At 71.2% G+C, this 23,830-nt stretch overlaps 1 protein-coding gene across 4 annotated transcripts in view; it reads left to right on the top strand.

The window, feature by feature from the left end:
• Nucleotides 1-18,821, top strand: part of LAMB2 (laminin subunit beta 2) — a 66,535-nt gene extending 47,714 nt beyond the window's left edge. For 2 of the 4 annotated variants that reach the window (XM_075005608.1, XM_075005609.1), the window contains exons 24-34: nucleotides 2,633-2,729; nucleotides 2,848-3,220; nucleotides 3,359-3,543; nucleotides 5,471-5,712; nucleotides 7,032-7,235; nucleotides 9,144-9,288; nucleotides 13,690-13,897; nucleotides 14,070-14,211; nucleotides 16,756-16,932; nucleotides 18,264-18,423; nucleotides 18,503-18,821. In XM_075005608.1, the coding sequence (XP_074861709.1) occupies nucleotides 2,633-2,729; nucleotides 2,848-3,220; nucleotides 3,359-3,543; nucleotides 5,471-5,712; nucleotides 7,032-7,235; nucleotides 9,144-9,288; nucleotides 13,690-13,897; nucleotides 14,070-14,211; nucleotides 16,756-16,932; nucleotides 18,264-18,423; nucleotides 18,503-18,639 (2,070 nt within the window). In that variant the 3' untranslated portion in view covers nucleotides 18,640-18,821. The other 2 variants (XM_075005610.1, XM_075005611.1) reach the window with 2 other exon arrangements.
• The last annotated feature ends 5,009 nt before the right edge of the window (nucleotides 18,822-23,830 follow it).

The raw sequence follows: 23,830 nt of genomic DNA, 5'->3' as shown, positions 1-23,830 counted from the left end.
ACCGTGAAGGGCTGGGGCGGGGGGCAAAGGGCTGGGGCAGGGGGCCGTGGAGGGCCGAGGCAGGGGGCAAAGGGCTGGGGCGGGGGGCCAGGGCGGAGGGCCAAGGGCTGGGGCAGGGGACAAATGGCTGGGGCAGGGGGCCATGGAGGGCCGGGGCGGGGGGCAAAGGGCTGGGGCAGGGGGCCATGGAGGGCCGGGGCGGGGGGCAAAGGGCTGGGGCAGGGGGCAATGGAGGGCCGGGGCAGGGGGCAAAGGGCTGGGGCAGGGGGCCGTGGCGGGCTGGGGCAGGGGGCAAAGGGCTGGGGCAGGGGGCCATGGAGGGCCGGGGCAGGGGGCAAAGGGCTGGGGCAGGGGGCCATGGAGGGCCGGGGCAGGGGGCAAAGGGCTGGGGCAGGGGGCCGTGGCGGGCTGGGGCAGGGGGCAAAGGGCTGGGGCAGGGGGCCATGGAGGGCCGGGGCAGGGGGCAAAGGGCTGGGGCAGGGGGCCATGGAGGGCTGGGGCGGGGGGCAAAGGGCTGGGGCAGGGGGCCGTGGTGGGCTGGGGCGGGGGGCAAAGGGCTGGGGCAGGGGGCCATGGAGGGCCGGGGCAGGGGGCAAAGGGCTGGGGCGGGGGGCCAGGGCGGGGGGCCAAGGGCTGGGGCGGGGGGCAAAGGGCTGGGGCAGGGGGCCATGGAGGGCCGGGGCAGGGGGCAAAGGGCTGGGGCAGGGGGCCGTGGTGGGCCGGGGCGGGGGGCAAAGGGCTGGGGCAGGGGGCCATGGAGGGCCGGGGCGGGGGGCAAAGGGCTGGGGCAGGGGGCCGTGGTGGGCTGGGGCGGGGGGCAAAGGGCTGGGGCAGGGGGCCGTGGTGGGCTGGGGCGGGGGGCAAAGGGCTGGGGCAGGGGGCCGTGGTGGGCTGGGGCGGGGGGCCAGGGCGGGGGGCCAAGGGCTGGGGCGGGGGGCAAAGGGCTGGGGCAGGGGGCCATGGAGGGCCGGGGCAGGGGGCAAAGGGCTGGGGCAGGGGGCCGTGGTGGGCTGGGGCGGGGGGCAAAGGGCTGGGGCAGGGGGCCATGGAGGGCTGGGGCAGGGGGCAAAGGGCTGGGGCAGGGGGCCGTGGTGGGCTGGGGCGGGGGGCAAAGGACTGGGGCAGGGGGCCGTGGAGGGCCGGGGCGGGGGACAAAGGGCTGGGGCAGGGGGCCATGGAGGGCTGGGGCAGGGGGCAAAGGGCTGGGGCAGGGGGCCGTGGTGGGCCGGGGCGGGGGACAAAGGGCTGGGGCAGGGGGCCGTGGTGGGCTGGGGCGGGGGGCAAAGGGCTGGGGCAGGGGGCCGTGGAGGGCCGGGGCGGGGGGCAAAGGGCTGGGGCAGGGGGCCGTGGTGGGCTGGGGCGGGGGGCAAAGGGCTGGGGCAGGGGGCCGTGGAGGGCCGGGGCGGGGGACAAAGGGCTGGGGCAGGGGGCCATGGAGGGCCGGGGCAGGGGGCAAAGGGCTGGGGCAGGGGGCCGTGGCGGGCCGGGGCGGGGGACAAAGGGCTGGGGCAGGGGGCCGTGGAGGGCCGGGGCAGGGGGCAAAGGGCTGGGGCAGGGGGCCGTGGCGGGCCGGGGCGGGGGACAAAGGGCTGGGGCAGGGGGCCATGGAGGGCCGGGGCAGGGGGCAAAGGGCTGGGGCAGGGGGCCGTGGCGGGCCGGGGCGGGGGACAAAGGGCTGGGGCAGGGGGCCGTGGAGGGCCGGGGCGGGGGGCAAAGGGCTGGGGCAGGGGGCCGTGGCGGGCCGGGGCGGGGGACAAAGGGCTGGGGCAGGGGGCCGTGGAGGGCCGGGGCAGGGGGCAAAGGGCTGGGGCAGGGGGCAAAGGGCTGGGGCAGGGGGCCGTGGCGGGCCGGGGCGGGGGACAAACGGCTGGGGCAGGGGGCCGTGGAGGGCCGGGGCGGGGGGCAAAGGGCTGGGGCAGGGGGCCGTGGCGGGCCGGGGCGGGGGACAAAGGGCTGGGGCAGGGGGCCGTGGAGGGCCGGGGCGGGGGGCAAAGGGCTGGGGCAGGGGGCCGTGGAGGGCCGGGGCGGGGGGCAAAGGGCTGGGGCAGGGGGCCGTGGAGGGCCGGGGCGGGGGGCAAAGGGCTGGGGCAGGGGGCCGTGGAGGGCCGGGGCGGGGAGCAAAGGGCTGGGGCAGGGGGCCGTGGCGGGCCGGGGCGGGGGACAAAGGGCTGGGGCAGGGGGCCGTGGAGGGCCGGGGCGGGGGGCAAAGGGCTGGGGCAGGGGGCCGTGGAGGGCCGGGGCGGGGGGCAAAGGGCTGGGGCAGGGGGCCGTGGAGGGCCGGGGCGGGGGGCAAAGGGCTGGGGCAGGGGGCCGTGGCGGGCCGGGGCGGGGGGCAAAGGGCTGGGGCAGGGGGCCGTGGAGGGCCGGGGCGGGGGGCAAAGGGCTGGGGCAGGGGGCCGTGGAGGGCCGGGGCGGGGAGCAAAGGGCTGGGGCAGGGGGCCGTGGAGGGCCGGGGCAGGCGTGGGGCTGGGATGATGACGACGTGGGTACCCGGAGAAGACGAGGGTCCGTGAGCCGGAGCCAGGAAGGCCTGTTCCTTCCAGCCCACGTGCAGGGTGGGTCAGCGCCTGCCCCACGCGGATGGGAAGGGGCGGGGCAGGGCGGGGCTGCCCCACTGCAGTCTGTCGCTCAGTTCACAGGGCAGTGCCCCTGCCAGCCGGGCTTCGGGGGCCGCACCTGCGCCGACTGCCGGGAGCAGCACTGGGGGGAGCCGGAGCAGCAGTGCCGAGGTGAGCATGAGCCGGGAGCCCCTGCACACCAGCACCAGCAGCCAGGGCTCCCTGCGGGCAGCGTGCAAGGGGCTGGGGCGAGCCGAGGGGGCACGGCTGACCCGTCTCCTTTCTGTAGCCTGTGACTGCGACCCCCGTGGCATTGAGAGCTCCCAGTGCCACCGAGCCACCGGGCACTGCTCCTGCCGCCAGGGGGTGTCGGGGGTGCGCTGCGACCAGTGCGCCCGCGGCTTCTCCGGCAGCTTCCCCGACTGCCGGCCCTGCCACCGCTGCTTCGGGGACTGGGACCGCGTGGTGCAGGACCTGGCGGCGCGCGCCCGGGGCCTGGCGGCGCGTGCCCAGCACGTCCAGCAGACGGGCGTCGCAGGCGCCTTTGAGAAGCCCTTCCGGCAGGTGGAGGAGAAGCTGAGCCTGGCCCGGGCAATCGTGGATGCGCGCAACGCCACGGCGGGGGCCGTGAGCCAGCTGATGCGCGCCATGGCAGAGCTGCGGTGAGCCGGGGCGACGCGTGGGCCTGGGCTGAGTGGGCAACGGGCCCCTGGGGGGGCTGGAGACAGCTGCAGCCCGCACAGCGGCAGGGAGCATGTGGGAGCTGTGTCCCAGGCCTCACCCTGCCCCCCGGCCCCCAGGCAGCACATGGGCGAGGCCACGGAGACGCTGACCCAGCTGGAGGGTGAGCTCACGGCGGCACAGGACGAGAACTACAATGCCAACCACGCCCTGGGCACGCTGCAGCGCGGGGCCCGCGCCCTCAACCTCACCCTGCACAGCCTGGCCCAGCAGCTCCACCAGCTCGAGAACTCCAACGTCCTGGGTGAGCCCGGCCCCGCAGCAGGTGTCTCACTGGGGGGCCCATGGGTGGGAGGGTCTGGTGCCGAGGGGCCGGTGGAGGTGTAACACGGGAGCTTTTCCTGAGCCAGCTCGGGGCAAATCGCTTAGACCAGGGCAACTGAAGCCCGGGGGGGGGCGGTCCTCCACCACACGGCACCCAACCTCCCCGCTGAAGGAGGGAAGGCAGGCGTGAGTGGGACAGGGCGGGAGGAAAGGCAGACAGATGGAAGGACAGAAGGATGGAGCGGGCGAGGAGGACAGGAAGGGTGGAAGGAAGAAAGTATGGAAAGGAGGACGGGCAGCCGGAAGGAAAGGGGTGAGTGGGACAGGACGGACGGATGGATGGAAGGAAGGAAGGACAGGCAGACGGAAAGAAGGAAAGACAGACTGAATGGGCAACCAGGGCAGACAGGAGAACAGACGGGCGGAAGGAAGGAAGGACAGACAGGAGAACAGACGAATGGACGGAAGGAAGGACAGACGGCAGACAGGAAGACAGACGGGCGGAAGGAAGGAAGGACAGACAGCAGACAGGAGGACGGATGGAAGGAAGGACAGACGGATGGAAGGAAGGAAGGACAGACAGATGGAAGGAAGGAAGGACAGACGGCAGACAGGAGGACGGATGGAAGGAAGGAAGGAAGGACAGACAGGAGGACAGACGGAAGGAAGGACAGACGGATGGAAGGAAGGAAGGAAGGACAGACGGAAGGAAGGACAGACGGATGGAAGGAAGGAAGGACAGACAGGAGAACAGATGAATGGACGGAAGGAAGGACAGACGGCAGACAGGAGGACAGACGGAAGGAAGGACAGATGGCAGACAGGAAGACAGACGGGTGGAAGGAAGGAAGGACAGACAGGAGGACAGATGGATGGACGGAAGGAAGGACAGACGGCAGACAGGAGGACCGACGGAAGGAAGGACAGATGGCAGACAGGAAGACAGACGGGTGGAAGGAAGGAAGGACAGACAGGAGGACAGATGGATGGAAGGAAGGAAGGAAGGACAGCTGGGCAGGGAAGCTGGGGTCTCAGGGCCCTGGTTGGGGGCGGGCTTGTGTGGGAGAACTGGGGGGCTCGGGGCCTAGGGAGGCTGGTGCCGGCGAGCTGGGGGGCTCAGGGCCCTGGTCGGGGAGGGCTGGCACGGAGGAGCTGGGGGGCTCAGGGCCTGGGGGGGCTGGCATGGGGGAGTTGGGGGTCTCAGGTCCCTGGTTGGGAGGGGCTGGCAGGGGGGAGCTGGGGGCTTGGGGCCCTGGGGGGGATGGCATGGAGGAGCTGGGGGGCTCGGGGGAGCTGAGCAGGGAGGGGCTGATGCCGGGGAGCTGGGGGGCTTGGAGGAGCTGGGCGGGGAGGGGCTGGCGTGCGTGAGCTGAGGGGCTCGGGGCCCTGGTTGGGAGGGGCTGGCAGGGGGAGCTGGGGGGCTCGGGGCACTGGTTGGGAGGGGTTGGTGTGGGGGCGCTGGGAGGCTCGGGAGAGCTGGGTGGGGAGGGGCTGGCGTGGGGGAGCTGGGGGGCTCGGGGCCCTGGATGGGGGGGGCTGGAGCGGAGCAGTTGGGGGGCTCAGGGCCTGGGGGAGCTGGCACAGGGGAGCTGGGGTGCTCGGGGCCCTGGTCGGGAGGAGCTGGGGGGCTCAGGGCTTGGGGGGGCTGGCGCGGGGGAGCTGGGTTGCTCGGGGCCCTGGTCGGGAGGAGCTGGGGGGCTCAGGGCTTGGGGGGGCTGGTGCAGGGGAGCTGGGGTGCTCGGGGCCCTGGTCGGGAGGGGCTGGTGCAGAGGAGCTGGGGGGCTCGGGGCCCTGGTTGGGAGGGGCTGGCACAGGGGAGCTGGGGGCTCCCAGCCTCGGGGTGCATGGCACCGGGTCCTGCCCCCCCTCCGCGGCGGGCATCTCACTGCCCCACCTGCCGCTTCCAGGGGCCTACGACAGCGTGCGCCAGTCCCATGGGCAGTCGCGGGAGGCGGAGCGCGACGCCAATGCTGCCAGCCTGGCGGTGCCCGGCGTGGTGAGCGACTCAGCCGCCCTCCGGCGCCGTGCGGAGCTGCTGGCGGCACGGCAGAGGGACGACTTCAGCCGCAGGAGTGCAGCCAGCCGGCGGGCGCTGGGCGAGGCGGCCGCCAGGGCCGAGGCCCTGCACCTGCACAGAGTCAACGAGAAGGTGGAGGGGGAAGTGGGGTGGGCGGGGGATGGGTCTGAGGGGAAGTGGGGTGAGCGAGGGGAAGTGGGGCGGGCGGGGGGTGGGTCTGAGGGGAAGTGGGGTGAGCGAGGGGAAGTGGGGTGGGCGGGGGGTGGGTCTGAGGGGAAGTGGGGTGAGCGAGGGGAAGTGGGGCGGGCGGGGGGTGGGTCTGAGGGGAAGTGGGGTGAGCGAGGGGAAGTGGGGCGGGCGGGGGGTGGGTCTGAGGGGAAGTGGGGTGAGCGAGGGGAAGTGGGGAGGGCGGGGGGTGGGTCTGAGGGGAAGTGGGGTGAGTGAGGGGAAGTGGGGCGGGCGGGGGGTGGGTCTGAGGGGAAGTGGGGTGAGGCCGCAGGGGGCCAGGGGAACGTTAGATGTTCTGAGCAAGGACACGTCGGGCGCCACCCTGGCCAGCCAGTAGCCCCCCAGCACTTCCCTCAGCCACCCCAGCTCCCCTTGGGCACCGCCAGGCCCCTCCCGACCCAGGTGGGAGGTGAGAGCCCATCGCACCAGCCCCAAGGAGCAGCCCCAGCCCCAGGGCAGCGCGTAGCTCAGCTCTCAGCACCGCGCGCTGGGCCCGGCCATTCCAGTCCAACAGCCAAAGAGCGATGGAGAGAGCAGGGAAAGGGGATCAGGTGCCGCGCCCCAGGCCCCCAGTTCTGGTGCAGGCTGCAGCAGAGGCGGAGCAGGCTCTGTCTGGGAAGTCTCTGGAGTGTGTCCTTTGTCAGGCCGGGTCGGCGATCCTGCCGGCCTCAGCGCCCGGCGCAGACGCTCCTGAACCGACGAGCTGGAGCGAAGACCAACGCAGGAACCTCGCTCGGGGTCCCCTTTGTCCCCGGGCCCACGTGGAGGGAATCCCATCGTTCTCCTGTGGGGCAGCACGGCCGGGCCGGAGCCTGTCCCACAGGCAGGGCAGGGCAGGGCAGGGCGCCCGTCCAGGTCCTTTCCATGGCCTCTGCTGGGTTACACGTCCGCGGCCAAACCTCTCAGCTGCGGACTGGCCCCTGGCCAGGCCCGTGGTCGGTGGAGTGCGGCTTCCCCCGGCCAGGGAGGTGTCCCGGAGCTGCCGCGTCAGTGCCGGCCCAGAGCCGACGCTCGTAACTCCACAAGCAAAGGGACAGTAAAAGTGGCTGCAAGTGTTCCCTAGACACCTCCCACAGCCCACGCTGCTGAGTCAGAACACAGCCCTGGGGCTTGCGCCAGCTCGTCCTCAAACCCAGCACCATCCCACGGGCCGCAAGGCCATGCACAGCTGCCCCAGCTCCTGGGGGCAGCCAGTAGCGCCCTGTCTGTCTGTCTGTCCGCAGGTGTGCGGGGCCCCAGGGGATGCCCCCTGTGCCAGCAGCCCCTGCGGGGGGGCAGGCTGCCGGGACGAAGATGGCAGGCGCCACTGTGGGGGCCTCAGCTGCACTGGGGCGGTGCCCATGGCCAGGCGCGCACTGGAGCGGGCCCAGCATGGCCATGCCGAGCTGCACCAGACCATGGGTGAGGCGGATCAGCTTCTCCGCAAGGTACGCGGTGGGGCCACTGGGGATGGGGCATTGGGGGCCAGGGAAAGGGTGTGGGCACGGGAGCTGGCACAGAGCAGGGCCTGAGGGACAGTGCATGGGCTGTAGCTGGCCCATCTCTGGGCAGTATGTGGGGCACGGCTCTCTCTGTGGGCAGCCCACGAGTCCTGGCTTCACCATCCATGGGGCAGCATTGGCTCATGGGTTCCCTCTCCCCCATCGGTGGCAATGTCCGCAGATGGCACCAGGCCGTGGCTCCCCGTGGGTGGCAGTGCCCGAGGACGGCACCAGGCTGTGGCTCCCTGTGGGTGGCAGTGCCCACAGATGGCACCAGGCCGTGGCTCCCCGTGGTTGCAGTGCCCAAGGGCGGCACCAGGCTGTGGCTCCCTGTGGGTGGCAATGGCTGAGGGCGACACCAGGCCGTGGCTCCCCGTGGGTGGCAGTGCCCACAGATGGCACCAGACCGTGGCTCCCCATGGGTGGCGGTGCCTGAGGGTGGCACCAGGCCCTGGCTTCCCGTGGGTGACTGTGCCCAAGGGCAACACTAGGCTGTGGCTCTCCGTGGGTGGCAGTGCCCGAAGGTGACACCAGGCTGTGGCTCCCCGTGGTTGCAGTGCCTGAGGGCAGCACCAGTCTGTGGCTCCCTGTGGGTGGCAGTGCCCGAGGGCGGCACTGGGCCCTGGCTCCCCGTGGTTGCAGTGCCCGAGGGCGGCACTGGGCCCTGGCTCCCCGTGGTTGCAGTGCCCGAGGGCAGCACCGGGCCCTGGCTCCCCGTGGTTGCAGTGCCCGAGGGCAGCACCGGGCCCTGGCTCCCCGTGGTTGCAGTGCCCGAGGGCAGCACCAGGCCCTGGTTCCCCGTGGGTTGCAGTGCCCGAGGGCGGCACCAGGCTGTGGCTCCCTGTGGGTGGCAGTGCCCAAGGGTGGCACCAGGCCCTGGCTTCCCGTGGGTGACTGTGCCCGAGGGCAACACTAGGCTGTGGCTCTCCGTGGGTGGCAGTGCCCGAAGGTGACACCAGGCTGTCGCTCCCTGTGGGTGGCAGTGCCTGAGGGTGACACCAGGCCCTGGCTCCCTGTGGGTGGCAGTGCCCAAGGGTGACAGCAGGCTGTGGCTCCCTATGGGTGGCAGTGCCCGAGAGCGGCACCAGTCTGTGGCTCCCCCAAGGGTGGCACCAGTCTGTGGCTCCCCGTGGTTGCAGTGCCCGAGGGCAGCACCAGTCTGTGGCTCCCTGTGGGTAGCAGTGCCCAAGGGTGGCACCGGGCCCTGGCTCCCCGTGGTTGCAGTGCCCGAGGGCGGCACCAGGCCCTGGCTCCCTGTGGGTAGCAGTGCCCGAGGGCAGCACCAGTCTGTGGCTCCCTGTGGGTGGCAGTGCCCGAGGGCGGCACCAGGCCCTGGCTCCCCGTGGGTTGCAGTGCCCGAGGGCAGCACCAGTCTGTGGCTCCCTGTGGGTGGCAGTGCCCAAGGGTGGCACCGGGCCCTGGCTCCCCGTGGGTGCAGTGCCCGAGGGCGGCACCCGGCCCTGGCTCCCCGTGGGTTGCAGTGCCCGAGGGCGGCACCAGTCTGTGGCTCCCCGTGGTTGCAGTGCCCAAGGGCAGCACCGGGCCCTGGCTCCCCGTGGTTGCAGTGCCCGAGGGCGGCACCGGGCCCTGGCTCCCCGTGGGTGCAGTGCCCGAGGGCAGCACCGGGCCCTGGCTCCCCGTGGGTGCAGTGCCCGAGGGCGGCACCCGGCCCTGGCTCCCCGTGGGTTGCAGTGCCCGAGGGCGGCACCAGTCTGTGGCTCCCCGTGGTTGCAGTGCCCAAGGGCGGCACCGGGCCCTGGCTCCCTGTGGTTGCAGTGCCCGAGGGCGGCACCGGGCCCTGGCTCCCCGTGGGTGCAGTGCCCATGGGTGGAGAGTGAGCCACGTCTCTGGCAGGTGGCCGAGGCGCAGGGGAGAGCTGGCATGGCCCGGCTGCAGGCGCAGGCTGCGCTGGACAAGGCGAACACGACGAAGGCGCATGTGCAGCGCTCCAACGAGGCCCTGCGGGAGCTCATCCGCCAGATCAAGGGCTTTCTGAGCCGTGAGTGCCCCTCAGCCCCCACCGCCTGGGGGACACGGTGCCGGGCGCCCCGCGCGGGAAGGAGTGAGGCTGGCTTGGCAGGGGCACACGCCGTCTGGGGCAGCCGCGGTGGGGGTGGGGTCAGTGAGGGCAGTGTTTGGGCATGGGCATGAAATACTCTCGCGGGGGTGAAGTGGCCACAATCGAAGGGACGGGGCAGGCAGCGAGCAGGGGCGGGGCAGCCAGTGAGTGGCAGTGGGGCAGGCACTGAACAGGGTGGGGCAGGCAGCGAGCGGGGGCGGGGCAGCCAGTGAGTGGCAGTGGGGCAGGCACTGAACAGGGCAGGGCAGGCAGGGAGCGGGGGCGGGGCAGCCAGTGAGTGGCAGTGGGGCAGGCACTGAACAGGGCGGGGCAGGCAGAGAGCGGGGGCGGGGCAGCCAGTGAGTGGCAGTGGGGCAGGCACTGAACAGGGCGGGGCAGGCAGTGAGCAGGGGTGGGGCAGCCAGTGAGTGGCAGTGGGGCAGGCACTGAACAGGGCGGGGCAGGCAGCGAGCGGGGGCGGGGCAGCCAGTGAGTTGCAGTGGGGCAGGCACTGAACAGGGCGGGGCAGGCAGAGAGCGGGGGTGCGGCAGCCAGTGAGTGGCAGTGGGGCAGGCACTGAACAGGGCAGGGCAGGCAGCGAGCGGGGGCGGGGCAGGCACTGAACAGGGCGGGGCAGGCAGCGAGCGGGGGCGGGGCAGCCAGTGAGTGGCAGTGGGGCAGGCACTGAACAGGGCGGGGCAGGCAGCGAGCGGGGGCGGGGCAGCCAGTGAGTGGCAGTGGGGCAGGCACTGAACAGGGCGGGGCAGGCAGCGAGCGGGGGCGGGGCAGCCAGTGAGTGGTAGTGGGGCAGGCACTGAACAGGGTGGGGCAGGCAGCGAGCGGGGGCGGGGCAGCCAGTGAGTGGCAGTGGGGCAGGCACTGAACAGGGCGGGGCAGGCAGCGAGCGGGGGCGGGGCAGCCAGTGAGTGGTAGTGGGGCAGGCACTGAACAGGGCGGGGCAGGCAGGGATCGGGGGCGGGGCAGCCAGTGAGTGGAAGTGGGGCAGGCACTGAACAGGGCGGGGCAGGCAGAGAGCGGGGGCGGGGCAGCCAGTGAGTGGCAGTGGGGCAGGCACTGAACAGGGCGGGGCAGGCAGCGAGCGGGGGTGGGGCAGCCAGTGAGTGGCAGTGGGGCAGGCAGCGAGCGGGGGCGGGGCAGCCAGTGAGTGGCAGTGGGGCAGGCACTGAACAGGGCGGGGCAGGCAGCGAGCGGGGGTGCGGCAGCCAGTGAGTGGCAGTGGGGCAGGCACTGAACAGGGCGGGGCAGGCAGCGAGCGGGGGCGGGGCAGCCAGTGAGTGGCAGTGGGGCAGGCACTGAACAGGGCGGGGCAGGCAGGGAGCGGGGGCAGGGCAGCCAGTGAGTGGCAGTGGGGCAGGCACTGAACAGGGCGGGGCAGGCAGAGAGCGGGGGCGGGGCAGCCAGTGAGTGGCAGTGGGGCAGGCACTGAACAGGGCGGGGCAGGCAGCGAGCGGGGGTGGGGCAGCCAGTGAGTGGCAGTGGGGCAGGCAGCGAGCGGGGGCGGGGCAGCCAGTGAGTGGCAGTGGGGCAGGCACTGAACAGGGCGGGGCAGGCAGCGAGCGGGGGTGCGGCAGCCAGTGAGTGGCAGTGGGGCAGGCACTGAACAGGGCGGGGCAGGCAGCGAGCGGGGGCGGGGCAGCCAGTGAGTGGCAGTGGGGCAGGCACTGAACAGGGCGGGGCAGGCAGGGAGCGGGGGCAGGGCAGCCAGTGAGTGGCAGTGGGGCAGGCACTGAACAGGGCGGGGCAGGCAGAGAGCGGGGGCGGGGCAGCCAGTGAGTGGCAGTGGGGCAGGCACTGAACAGGGCGGGGCAGGCAGTGAGCGGGGGCGGGGCAGGCAGCGAGTGGGGCAGTCAGACTCCTGGGACTCGTGCTCTCCCCTGGCCCGTCGGGTCCCTGGGGGGAGCCCCTGGTGGCAGAACTGCCCCCTCGGCGCCCCCAGCAGTCCCGGCCCTGATCCCCATTGGCCGGCGTCGAGCTGCAGGGGTGTCGCTCATCCAGCCCAGCACAGGCGCGGGCTGGTCCCTCGGGCCTGGCCCCACTCAGCCCAGCACCACCAGGTCTGGTCTGCGGGCAGTGGGTGCTGGCCACACCCTCTCCCCAGGCCAGCCGAGCCTCCGACCCCTCCCCAGGCAGCTCTGGCCTCTGCGCCCACCCTGGGGCCCCTCTTCCCTCCTCTGTTCCCTGGCTGGCCTGAGCTGGCCCTCTCCTTGCGCCTTGTCTGCCCGCTGGCCGGAGCCGGCTGCCTGCCGCTGGGTCCTCTGTCCCCAGGCCCTTGTCCCGGTCCTGGCCCCGGCTGCTAGATGAGGTCCCACCCGGTTCTCTGCTGCCGCCCTCCCTCCTGCTGCCTTCTTAGACAGGCAGCACCCCAGGGAAACTGAGGCACGCGCCCTATTCCTGGCAAATGCGACAGAAGCCCCAGGCTTGGGCCTTCCCCCTCCAGTCCAGCTGGTGGCCGGGGTGCTCAGGGCCCCGCTCTGGGGCAAAGTGCATCCCCCTCCTTTGACCGGGGGCCGCAGGAAGGGGCGGGGCAAGCTCCCTCCCAGCTAACGCTCCGCGCTGGCGGCCCAGAGGCTGCGGGCAGGGGAGAGGCAATGGTGGCCCAGACTGCCCGTGGCCGTGCCCAACCTACCCACCTTCGCAGTAGGGCACTGGCTCTTCCCCGGCACAGCCACGCCTGGCTGAATGCCGTGTACCTGCAGAGCGAGCTGGCTGCAGGTCTGCCCACACCTACTGGCCTGCCAGCGCTGCGCCCTGCCATCGGTGCCACCCCTCCGCGCCCATGCACCCCTGCCCTGCACAGGCCAGACTGCCTGGGCCCGCTCCCCCAGCTTCGGCAGGGGAGCAGCCGCCTGTGTCTCCCACGGAGCCCTGGGCCTGGTACTGGCCTCGGGAGCAGTCGCTCCCCAGTCACCTTCCCCGCAGCTCCCCACCCTGCAGCGCAGGTCCAGCACCTCTGCCGGCCTGGGCATGCTGTGCCCTATGGCCAGGGGCATCCCAGCCCCTCTGCAGCGCGGCACGGGCCTCTCCCAGCTCAGGCCCGGCACCCACGGGGCGAGGGAAGCGTTGCTGCTGGGCAGTAGGCCCGGTGAGACACCGCAGGGTAAACCCTCCAGCCCCCATGCCTGCAGTGTAGTTCGGCCTGTGCCGGGGCAGGTAGGGAACATGGAGCGGGCGCCCCCTCTTTCTGGGGACAAGCCCCCCAGGTCCGCCCCCCACCCTGAGGGTTCGGTGCTTTGGCCCGTCTGGGCACGGGGGCTGGATTCGGCCTCGAAGAGGCGTAAGCCCTTCCTGCGGGTGGGCTGAAGCTGGCGTGCTGCAGCAGCCCGGTGCCTGCATGGCTGTCCCCTGAGCCATGGCCCACCTAGCATGGCCCTCAGAGCCCTGGCACCCTCGGACCAGACCCAGCAGCGTGTGCATCGTGGCATCTCTGCTCTGCCCGTGGCCCCCGGGATCGGCGAGCGCAGCCCAGGAGCTGCCTGCAGGCAGAGCTGCTCCAGCATCTGTGGCACCCCCAGGGCGGGCTGCTTGGAGTTGCGCCTGGGAGCGGGCTGTGCGGGAGGCTCTCTGGTGCAGGCACCCCCACACCTGCCAGCACAGCTGCGCCTTGCCGGGCTTTGGGCCTCTCAGGGCAGGCGGCCCACGGCTGGCCCCGTCCCACCCGTCCTGCAGGCAGTGGTCCTGGCACAGACCCGCCAGCCAGCGTGTGGCGCCCAGAGCTTCTCACACGCCCACTCTCCTTCCCCGTCTGCTCAGCTCCAGCCACACGCTCAGCAAAGCCCAACCCACCTGCTGCACTGCTGGCTGAGTGCTGGGAGCACCGGGCCCCTGGGCGTGAGGTGCCGTGCCCGTCTGCAGGGCAGCCTGCGGCAGAGCACCAGCCTTCCCCAGACAGGCACGCTCGGGACTCTGCCCCACTGGCCGCTCAGGACCGCCCCCCACACCCACAGCAAGTGCCCTGGGCCAGCTCCCGTTTGCATTGTCCAGGCGCTCAGCCAGTCAGGCTCCCCCAGCTGGGAAGTGCGTCCGGTGGACCTCCACTGCTGCCCCAGCTAACGAGGTGTCCCAGATGCCCTCCCCGCACCTGGAACTGGCTCCAGGGACTGGTCGCTCTCTCCGAGCCAGCACTGCCGGGGCAGCCTCCTTGCACTCTCCACTGTGCGGCTGGGAGCTACCTCTAGGCCCTTTCCTGCCTGGCCCTCCCCACTCCCTCGTCCTGCTGGCAGCCCCCCCGGCCCAGCGCCTGCGCCTCCAGCCAGCCGGCTGCGCAGGCCCCCAGGCGCTGGGCCAGGAGGGGCAGGTGCTGAGCCGCTCTCTGCCCGCCAGAGGAGGGGGCCGACCCCGAGAGCATCGAGGCAGTGGCTGAGCGGGTGCTGGAGCTCTCCATCCCTGCCTCGCCTGACCAGATCCGGCACCTGGCCGAGGAGATCAAGGAGCGGGTCAGCAGCCTGGCCGATGTGGACGCCATCCTGGAGCGCACAGCGGGGGCCGTGCGCCAGGCAGAGCAGCTGCTGCAGGGCGCCCACAGGGCCAGGTGAGCCTGCAGCTGGGGCAGGTGCCAGGTGCAGCAGCCCCGGGAGTAGTGAGCGGCCTGCTGGCCAGCCCCTGTGCCCGCACTGAGCCCTGGGCAGGCCCCTCCTGTGCGGCCAATGCCAGCCAGCTGGGTGCGAGCCCAGCGCCCCATGTCGTGCCGTGTCCCGGTCCAGGTCGCAGGCGGAACGTGCGAAGAGCACGGCGGAGGTGGGCAGGCGGGCCTTGGAGGACGCCAGGCGAGCCCAGCGTGCGGCTGAGAGCGCCATCCGCAGTGCCAGCAACAACATCCGCCACACCGTGGGCACCCTGAAGGAGGTGAGGGCTGCCCGCCTGCTGCGGCCGCTCTGCCGCAGCCCCGCAAGGAGCCTTGGCTGGGCCCATGGAGGGCCCCCAGGTGCCACACAGCCTCCCCAGCTCTGAGCGAGCCTGTGGCCATGGTTCCCACCAGCCCCGGTGTTGCGCTGGGGAGACGCCCTGGGCGGGGGCAGCAATGACAACGGACCATGGCCATCAGCACACACCCACCCCGGTAGTGGCCCCATTGAACGGCCAGGCCCGGGGGCTGGAAGGGAGCTGGGGTCTGCAGGTCAGGCGACCCCTGGGTACTATGCAGGGCACCCCATCTTTTCCAGCAAGCCCTCACGCAGGTCTGGATCCTGCAGGATCCCAGCGGACCTTCCCCTTGCACCACACCTGCCTCTGAGGAGCGTCTCCCGGGGGGGGGTCTGAGGCCCAGCTGCTGGCAGCGTTCCAGGCCGCCCCAGCTGGCATTGCACGGCTCGGCTGCCTTTACGCACTGGGCGTGCTTGCTCCTCGGGCGAGGTGGGCACATGCGTGTGACCGGCTGGTGCCTCCGAGAGCCCCGCTCCCCTTGGGTGTGTGATCTTTGAGGGGGGGACACACACCTTGTTCACACAGCCCGAGCCTGATCCCTGCAAAGCACAGCCCTGGGAGTTACAGGTCCCAGAGGGCTGTGCCCTCCGTCGCGTCCACCAGCGAGCGAGCCCTGGAACACAGCCTGACCAAAACCGGTCACTGGCACAGTCTGCGTGGGCATCACTAGTGGGCGTGGCCGGCCTGTGGCTGCACGCAGGCCCGTGCTGTCAGCTCTTGGAAAGTGGGGGGGCAGGTACACTGAGGCACATCACACTGCCTGGGGGTCTGTTACAGCTTACGCCAGCACCGGAGTGTTACACTTCAGCGCCAGGCTCACCGTGGCAGCTGTGCCCAGCCAAGCCACTGAACCAGCCCCAGCCCAGAACATCTCTGCCTGCCAGGCCAGCTGGTGCCAGGCTCCTGTCCCTGGCACCATGGCAGGATGGTGCTAGCTCTGCAGAGAGCAGTGGAGCTGCAGCCAGAACTCAGACTCCTTCCTGTCCCTTCCCTGCCACCCAGCCCTATGCCAAGCTCCGATCGCTGCAGGCCCAGCTGGACTCATGGGCCCCCAGCCCTCAGGTGGCAGCCAGCCAGCCTGTGGGGCTCCCGTGTCATTCTTGTTGCCCTAGGCTGGTGCCAGCCAGGCCTGCTGCCCAGCCTGTGATAGGACGGGGTTTCCAGGCACAGCTGGAGAAATCAATCCAGGGTAACTTTGCTTCAAATCCAGGCCACTGACAGCCTCAGGCTGGGATTTCCTTCTCCAAGGCAAATCCAACCAGCCACAAACGTATTCTGCCAGCCCCATGGCCAGCCAGAGGCCACGCAAGCAAACCCACCAACTGCCCAGCTGCTGCCCCAGCCCAGACCAGCAACCCCAAACTTAGGCGAGAGGCTCTTAAGCCTGTTTCACCCAACACTGCACAGATCCTTCCAGACCCCAAAGGACCCAGCCCCAGACGCTGGTCAATATAGACTTGGCTCTTACCCCAAGAACACGCCCACCGATTCGTTAGCTCTAATCCCTAAAGGGTTATTAATCCAAAAGGAAGACCAGGGTGAGAGAGAAGGATGGTTCCAGCAGCACTTTACACGCATCAGTCACAACTACTGACGCAGCCAGTGGTGTTATTTGCTGGTTCCTGAGAGTCTCTGAACGTTCATTTCTGGTCACATAGATTCAGCCATTGGCGTGTTTGTAGACCCGGCTGCGGGGCCCACGTGCTGGACATGGACCCATGGAGACCAAAAGACAAAAGAGCCAAGATGGCCACTGCCAAGTCCACAGCATTGTTTACTCTTGTGTTGCCTCTTCGGCTCTAGTCAGGGACAAAGCCCTTCTTCTTCCCGTAGTGCCTGGCCGGGCCGGGCCGCCCCTACCTGACGCAGGGGGGCTGGTGAGGCAGGCTGCCAGGGGCCGAATCCCAGGGGACAGGCTCCCGTGTCTGAGCTGGGCCTGTTCCTTTGGCTCAGCCCCGGTCACCTGAGCAGTGGCCACATCCCATTGACGGGAGCCAGGTACCCGGGAGGTGGGGTCGGTGTCTGAGCACCTGGTTTGTACCTCCCTGTTCAGCCCAGTGCCCTGGCTGGGGCCGAGTTCACCTCCCACTGGGAAGCTCCAGACGCAAACGTTCTCACCCAGCTGCAGCGCTGAAGTCTGTATCTCTGCCCACGGCCACGGCACGGCCACGCGAGTAGCACACACAGACGCAGGGCACCCTCAGCTTCCCCTGGACACCGCACGCGGCCCCGGCTTCCAGACCCAAAGTAAAAGTCTGGTCACGTGACACAGCCCGGTGGGTGACCCAACAGTCCCTGCCCCGGCAGTGCCCAGGCATTCAAGTCTGTCTGCACCAGGGAGCAGACCGCCCAGTCTGACACTGCCAGCGCCGACAGGCAGCTCCCACGGCCCAAGGGACGCCACGGCCTGGGCCCGCAGGGCTGCTGCCTGAGCCTCTTGGCTGAGCCTGCTCCGCTCCCGGGCAGGTCCAGCTGCAGACAGTGAGCACGGAGCGCCAGCTGCAGGGTGCCCTGGAGCAGGCCGCTCGCCTGGACAGCCAGCTGGGCGCGCTGAAGGTGAAGCGGGCCAATAACAGCCTGGCAGCCATGCGGGCCAGAGGCACAGCCAGTGCCGCACACTCCCGGGCCGCAGAGGCCAAGCAGGTGAGCAGGGCAGGGCGGGGCTCTTCCGTACAGAGCCTGCAGGCTGGGGAGTCAGCACAGTCGGGGAGAGCAGCTCTGGCTCTGACTCAGGGAGCCCCACTTATCTGGGGGGGTGCTCCAGCCGTGTCAGGGGGGAGAGGTACCGGGGCTGGCTCTGGGGCACTGGGCTGGCCGTGTCGGGGCGCTGGCTTGGGGGACACAAGGCTGGCCGTGTGGGGGCGCTGGCTCTGGGGGCACTGGGCTGGCCGTGTGGGGGCGCTGGCTCTGGGGGACTGGGCTGGCCGTGTGGGGGCGCTCGCTCTGGGGGCACTGGGCTGGCCGTGTGGGGGCGCTGGCTCTGGGGGCACTGGGCTGGCCGTGTGGGGGCGCTGGCTTGGGGGACACTGGGCTGGCCGTGTGGGGGCGCTGGCTCTGGGGGACTGGGCTGGCCGTGTGGGGGCGCTGGCTCTGGGGGACTGGGCTGGCCGTGTGGGGGCGCTCGCTCTGGGGGCACTGGGCTGGCCGTGTGGGGGCGCTGGCTCTGGGGGACTGGGCTGGCCGTGTCAGGGCGCTGGCTTGGGGGACACAAGGCTGGCCATGTCAGGGCGCTGGCTCTGGGGGACACTGGGCTGGCCGTGTCAGGGCGCTGGCTCTGGGGGACACTGGGCTGGCCGTGTGGGGGCGCTGGCTCTGGGGGCACTGGGCTGGCCGTGTGGGAGCGCTGGCTTGGGGGACACTGGGCTGGCTGTGTGGGGGCGCTGGCTCTGGGGGCACTGGGCTGGTTGTGTGGGGGCGCTGGCTCTGGGGGACTGGGCTGGCCGTGTGGGGGCACTGGCTTGGGGGACACTGGGCTGGCCGTGTGGGGGCGCTGGCTCTGGGGGCACTGGGCTGGTTGTGTGGGGGCGCTGGCTCTGGGGGCACTGGGCTGGCCGTGTGGGGGCGCTGGCTCTGGGGGACTGGGCTGGCCGTGTCAGGGCGCTGGCTTGGGGGACACAAGGCTGGCCGTGTCAGGGCGCTGGCTCTGGGGGACACTGGGCTGGCCGTGTGGGGGCGCTGGCTCTGGGGGCACTGGGCTGGCCGTGTGGGGGCGCTGGCTCTGGGGGCACTGGGCTGGCCGTGTCAGGGCGCTGGCTCTGGGGGACACTGGGCTGGTCGTGTGGGGGCGCTGGCTCTGGGGGCACTGGGCTGGCCGTGTCAGGGCGCTGGCTCTGGGGGACACTGGGCTGGTCGTGTGGGGGCGCTGGCTCTGGGGGCACTGGGCTGGCTGTGTTGGTGCGCTGGCTCGTGGCGGGAGCCAGTCCGGCCCTCGGCACCCTCTGACCGCTTGTCTCTCCGTGGTGACAACGGCACAGCTGGCCGAGGGGCGGCTGGAGGCAGGGTACCAGGCTGCACAGGAGCTGGTGCAGAGCCAGGCCCAAGGCGCACTGCGGGCCAGGCACCGGGCGGAGCAGCTGCGCAATGAGGCCAAGGCCCTGGTGCAGGACGCTCAGGACAAGCTGCAGCGCCTGAGAGGTGAGGTGTGTGGGGAGGCCCTGTGGGCACAGCCCCGGCACTGCCGCTGCCAGGCTCACCCTGCGCTATGTCTCCCCAGCGCTGGAGGGCTCGGCCCAGGAGAACGAGCAGGTGCTGGAGGAGAAGGCGGCCCAGCTGGAGGGGCTGGAGGCCAAGGTGAAGGGCATCGTGGGTGCCATCAACCAGCAGATCCAGATCTACAACACCTGCCAGTGACCCGGAGGCCCCGCCGGCCTGTCCTCTCCCAGCCCCGCATGCTTCCCTCCACAGCCCCAGCACAGCAGCCCGGCACTGCACACTCGTGGGGGCACCCAGCACGCGCTGGCCGAGGCCTGGCCCTGGCCACTCTGCCCTGGAGCAGGTCAGGCACAGTGTGTGTGAATAAACCGCCGCCTGGCCAGCTGCGTCTCCTTGGGGTTCATGTGCGCTTCCTGGCACGCCCACAGGCCGCTCCCGGCCGGCGCAGTCCAGCCTGCCCCCGCCTGCTCTCACGCGAGTCAAGGCAGCCAGCGGCCTGTGCCTGCCAGCTCTGCGTGAGGCAGCTGGGCCCCGCCCGGGGCACATAAGGAGCCTGGAGGGTTGCAAGATGCCAGCTGTGCATGTGTCCTAGCCAGCAAAGCTATATGCCTGTCCCAGCCTGCCAGCAGCTGGGGGCACCCAGGGCACAGGTGGAGCTGCTGCCACGCAGTGCCGGGGACAGACAGCCCTTTCACCCCCGCCCCTCTCTGCCTCCTACAGCCCAGCGTAGCACATCCCTTCCCTCCCGCCCGCCAAAGGCCAGGGAGCTCTGCGGCCGCCAGCAGTCCTATGATGCAGACCTGCAGCTGTCCTGGCCTGACCCCTGCACGGCGCAGGCCTCAGAGCCGGAATGGCCCCGCTGCGGCTGAGCCACCGCCAGCCTCAAAGCCCGACTTCCACCTTCCCGTGACAGACGCGCCCTCGGCCGCAGCCCCCGCCCCGGAGTGAGCCGTGCCCCGTGCTGCCAGGGCAGGCGACACCCAGCCTGGGCTGTGCCCCTCGCACCCAGGGGATTGGTCCTTCCTGCCCATAAGCCTGGCGCCCGGCTGGGCCCTGAGCGCGAGGGCCCCTGGGTGCGCGTTCTCTGCCGGCGCGCGCGGGTCGGGCGGTGGGCCGCTAGCCTGGCAGATGGGCGACGTGCCATGTGGGGAGCCGCTGCAGAGCGGCGCTGGGCGGCGGGTGCCAGCCCTTCGCTTAGGGCAGCCTGGGCACCAGGGCCGGGCACGGGCCATTTCTTTGGGCAGCCCCACAGACACTGCAGGCACCTGCTCCCTGCTGCTGCTCCTGCCTCGGCTGGGCTGGGCTGGCAGAGCGGTCAGCAGGCCCGGCCCTAGCCAGGCGGGTGCCCTGCGCAGCCGCCATCTCAGCACCCCCTGGGTCCAGCACCACAACCTCCCCACTAGGGATCCAAGCCTCCTGGCACAGCACCTGTCCTGGGATCCAGCCCCTCCTGGCACAGCACTGCCGCGGGGGTGGCTGAGGCTCTGCCAGCTGGGCCTTGGGCAGCCCACACCCCTGCACCCCAGCTGTGACTCTCCGCCGGCCCCTCGAGTAGGTTTATTGCAGCTCAGAGACACGGCGTAGCTCAGGCTCCCGGTTAGCACAGGGGCCAGGGCAGGCAGCCTGATTCCTCTTGGGGGGAAGGGCTCACGGCCCACGAACCCACTTTCCTGCTCCCGCCTGCTGTCCACATCCCGCCCGGCCCCGATGAACCCCACTCCCAGGCCCTGCGCGGTGGCCCCTGGCCCAGCCCTGGGAACAGCCGTCTTACCTGCTCAGCCTGGGACTCCTGTCTGGGCCAACCCCATGGGAAGTGAAACGTCGGGACTCAAAACACCAGCCAGGAGGGAAGGCTGGATTAGGAGACAGACAGCTCCCCCAGGGACACACCCTGCAGCTCTGGGGACTTCCGCCTGGCTCTCTGTGCCCTGGGCCTTTTCCTTGGGATCCCCCTGCACCGCACTAGCACTGCCAGACACCTGTAACGGGGCTCAGGGGTCCCCAGGCCCTGCACCCGCCCGCAGCAGCGACTCCCTCGGCGTGGGGGCAGGAGGTCGATGAGCGACAGAGGTGGGGCTCGGGCTCGGGCTCGGGCTCGGCAGCACACGCACCACTAGGGCTCTGTCCCACCCGTCTCGGGGGGAGGAGATCTCCCGAGGGGACCCCAGCTCGGCCCAGCCTGGCCTGACTTTGTTCCTCCCCAGCCTCCCCCCACTAACTGCCGCACCCAGTCCACAGCAGCTGGGCTCCTCTGGCTGTTACCAGCCAGCAGGGAGTGGCCCAGCACGGGGAGGTGCTCAGCCTGTCCCACACACAGGCACCCCCAGGACCCCCCACAGGCAGTGCTGTTTCTTTGCCCTCAATCCCAGTACAGCACTGCCCCCCCCACCCCGGCACAGTACTGGAACCAGCCCAGATCTGACCCCCCGGCACAGCACTGGAACGCGCCCAGATCCGCCCCCGCAGGCACAGCACCACCCCCCAGCTCAGCACCAGGACCGCCCCAGGATCTACCCCCCGCCACCGCCACAGCACTGGAACCCACCCGCATCCGCCCCCCTCAAGCACAGCACCACCCCCCAGCTCAGCAACAGGACCACCCTGGGATCGAAACCCCCCCGGCACAGCATCGCAACCCCCCGGATCTAACCCCCCCCGGCACAGCACCGCAACCCCCCAGATCTAACCCCCCCCGGCACAGCACCGCAACCCCCCAGATCTAACCCCCCCCCGATCTAACCCCCCTGGCACAGCACTGCAACCCCCCAGATCTAACCCCCCCCGGCACAGCACCACAACCCCCCAGATCTAACCCCCCCCCGGGATCTAACCCCCCCCGGCACAGCACCGCAACCCCCCAGATCTAACCCCCCCCCGGATCTAACCCCCCCCGGCACAGCACCGCAACCCCCCGGATCTAACCCCCCCCGGCACAGCACCGCAACCCCCGGATCTAACCCCCCCTGGGATCTAACACCCCCCCCGGCACAGCACCGCAACCCCCCGGATCTAACCCCCCCCGGCACAGCACCGCAACCCCCGGATCTAACCCCCCCTGGGATCTAACACCCCCCCCGGTACAGCACCGCAACCCCCCGGATCTAACCACCCCCAGCACAGCACCGCAACCCCCCAGATCTAACCCCCCCCCGGATCTAACCCCCCCTGGGATCTAACACCCCCCCCGGTACAGCACCGCAACCCCCCGGATCTAACCACCCCCAGCACAGCACCGCAACCCCCCAGATCTAACCCCCCCCCGATCTAACCCCCCCCGGCACAGCACCGCAACCCCCCAGATCTAACCCCCCCCGATCTAACCCCCCTGGCACAGCACTGCAACCCCCCAGATCTAACCCCCCCCGGCACAGCACCACAACCCCCCAGATCTAACCCCCCCCCGGGATCTAACCCCCCCCGGCACAGCACCGCAACCCCCCGGATCTAACCCCCCCCGGCACAGCACCGCAACCCCCGGATCTAACCCCCCCTGGGATCTAACACCCCCCCCGGTACAGCACCGCAACCCCCCGGATCTAACCACCCCCAGCACAGCACCGCAACCCCCCAGATCTAACCCCCCCCCGGATCTAACCCCCCCCGGCACAGCACCGCAACCCCCCAGATCTAACCCCCCCCCGATCTAACCCCCCTGGCACAGCACCGCAACCCCCCAGATCTAACCCCCCCCGGCACAGCACTGCAACCCCCCAGATCTAACCCCCCCCCGGGATCTAACCCCCCCCGGCACAGCACTGCAACCCCCCAGATCTAACCCCCCCCCGGGATCTAACCCCCCCCGGCACAGCACCGCAACCCCCCAGATCTACCCCCACCGGATCTAACCCCCCCCCGGCACAGCACCGCAACCCCCCCGGATCTAACCCCCCCCGGCACAGCACCGCAACCCCCCAGATCTAACCCCCCCCCCCGGATCTAACCCCCCCGGCACAGCACCGCAACCCCCCAGATCTAACCCCCCGGATCTAACCCCCCCGGCACAGCACCGCAACCCCCCAGATCTAACCCCCCCCCCGATCTAACCCCCCTGGCACAGCACCGCAACCCCCCAGATCTAACCCCCCCCCGATCTAACCCCCCCCGGCACAGCACCGCAACCCCCCAGATCTAACCCCCCCCCGATCTAACCCCCCCGGCACAGCACCGCAACCCCCCAGATCTAACCCCCCCCCGGATCTAACCCCCCCGGCACAGCACCGCAACCCCCTGGATCTAACCCCCCCCCGATCTAACCCCCCCCGGCACAGCACCGCAACCCCCCCGGATCTAACCCCCCCCCGATCTAACCCCCCCGGCACAGCACCGCAACCCCCCAGATCTAACCCCCCCCCGATCTAACCCCCCCCGGCACAGCACTGGAACGCGCCCAGATCCGCCCCCGCAGGCACAGCACCACCCCCCAGCTCAGCACCAGGACCGCCCCAGGATCTACCCCCCCCCCCACCGCCACAGCACTGGAACCCACCCGCATCCGCCCCCCTCAAGCACAGCACCACCCCCCAGCTCAGCAACAGGACCACCCTGGGATCGAAACCCCCCCGGCACAGCACCGCAACCCCCCGGCACAGCACCGCAACCCCCGGATCTAACCCCCCCTGGGATCTAACACCCCCCCCGGTACAGCACCGCAACCCCCCGGATCTAACCACCCCCAGCACAGCACCGCAACCCCCCGGATCTAACCCCCCCCGGCACAGCACTGCAACCCCCGGATCTAACCCCCCCTGGGATCTAACACCCCCCCCGGTACAGCACCGCAACCCCCCGGATCTAACCCCCCCGGCACAGCACCGCAACCCCCCAGATCTAACCCCCCCCCGGATCTAACCCCCCCGGCACAGCACCGCAACCCCCCAGATCTAACCCCCCTCCGGCTCTAACCCCCCCCGCACAGCACCGCAACCCCCCAGATCTAACCCCCCTCCGGATCTAACCCCCCCGGCACAGCACCGCAACCCCCCCGGATCTAACCCCCTCCGGATCTAACCCCCCCCGGCACAGCACCGCAACCCCCCCGGATCTAACCCCCCCGGCACAGCACCGCAACCCCCCCGGATCTAACCCCCCCCGGATCTAACCCCCCCGGCACAGCACCGCAACCCCCCAGATCTAACCCCCCCCCGATCTAACCCCCCCGGCACAGCACCGCAACCCCCCCGGATCTAACCCCCCCGGCACAGCACCGCAACCCCCCAGATCTAACCCCCCCCGGCACAGCACCGCAACCCCCCCGGATCTAACCCCCCCCGGATCTAACCCCCCCGGCACAGCACCGCAACCCCCCAGATCTAACCCCCCTCCGGATCTAACCCCCCCCGGCACAGCACCGCAACCCCCCCGGATCTAACCCCCCCAGATCTAACCCCCC

Source organism: Carettochelys insculpta, chromosome 11, assembly GCF_033958435.1.
Source record: "Carettochelys insculpta isolate YL-2023 chromosome 11, ASM3395843v1, whole genome shotgun sequence".
Classification (NCBI taxonomy): domain Eukaryota; kingdom Metazoa; phylum Chordata; order Testudines; family Carettochelyidae; genus Carettochelys; species Carettochelys insculpta.
Note: the sequence above shows the minus strand (reverse complement) of the source record. Positions and strands in the feature narration are given on the sequence as shown.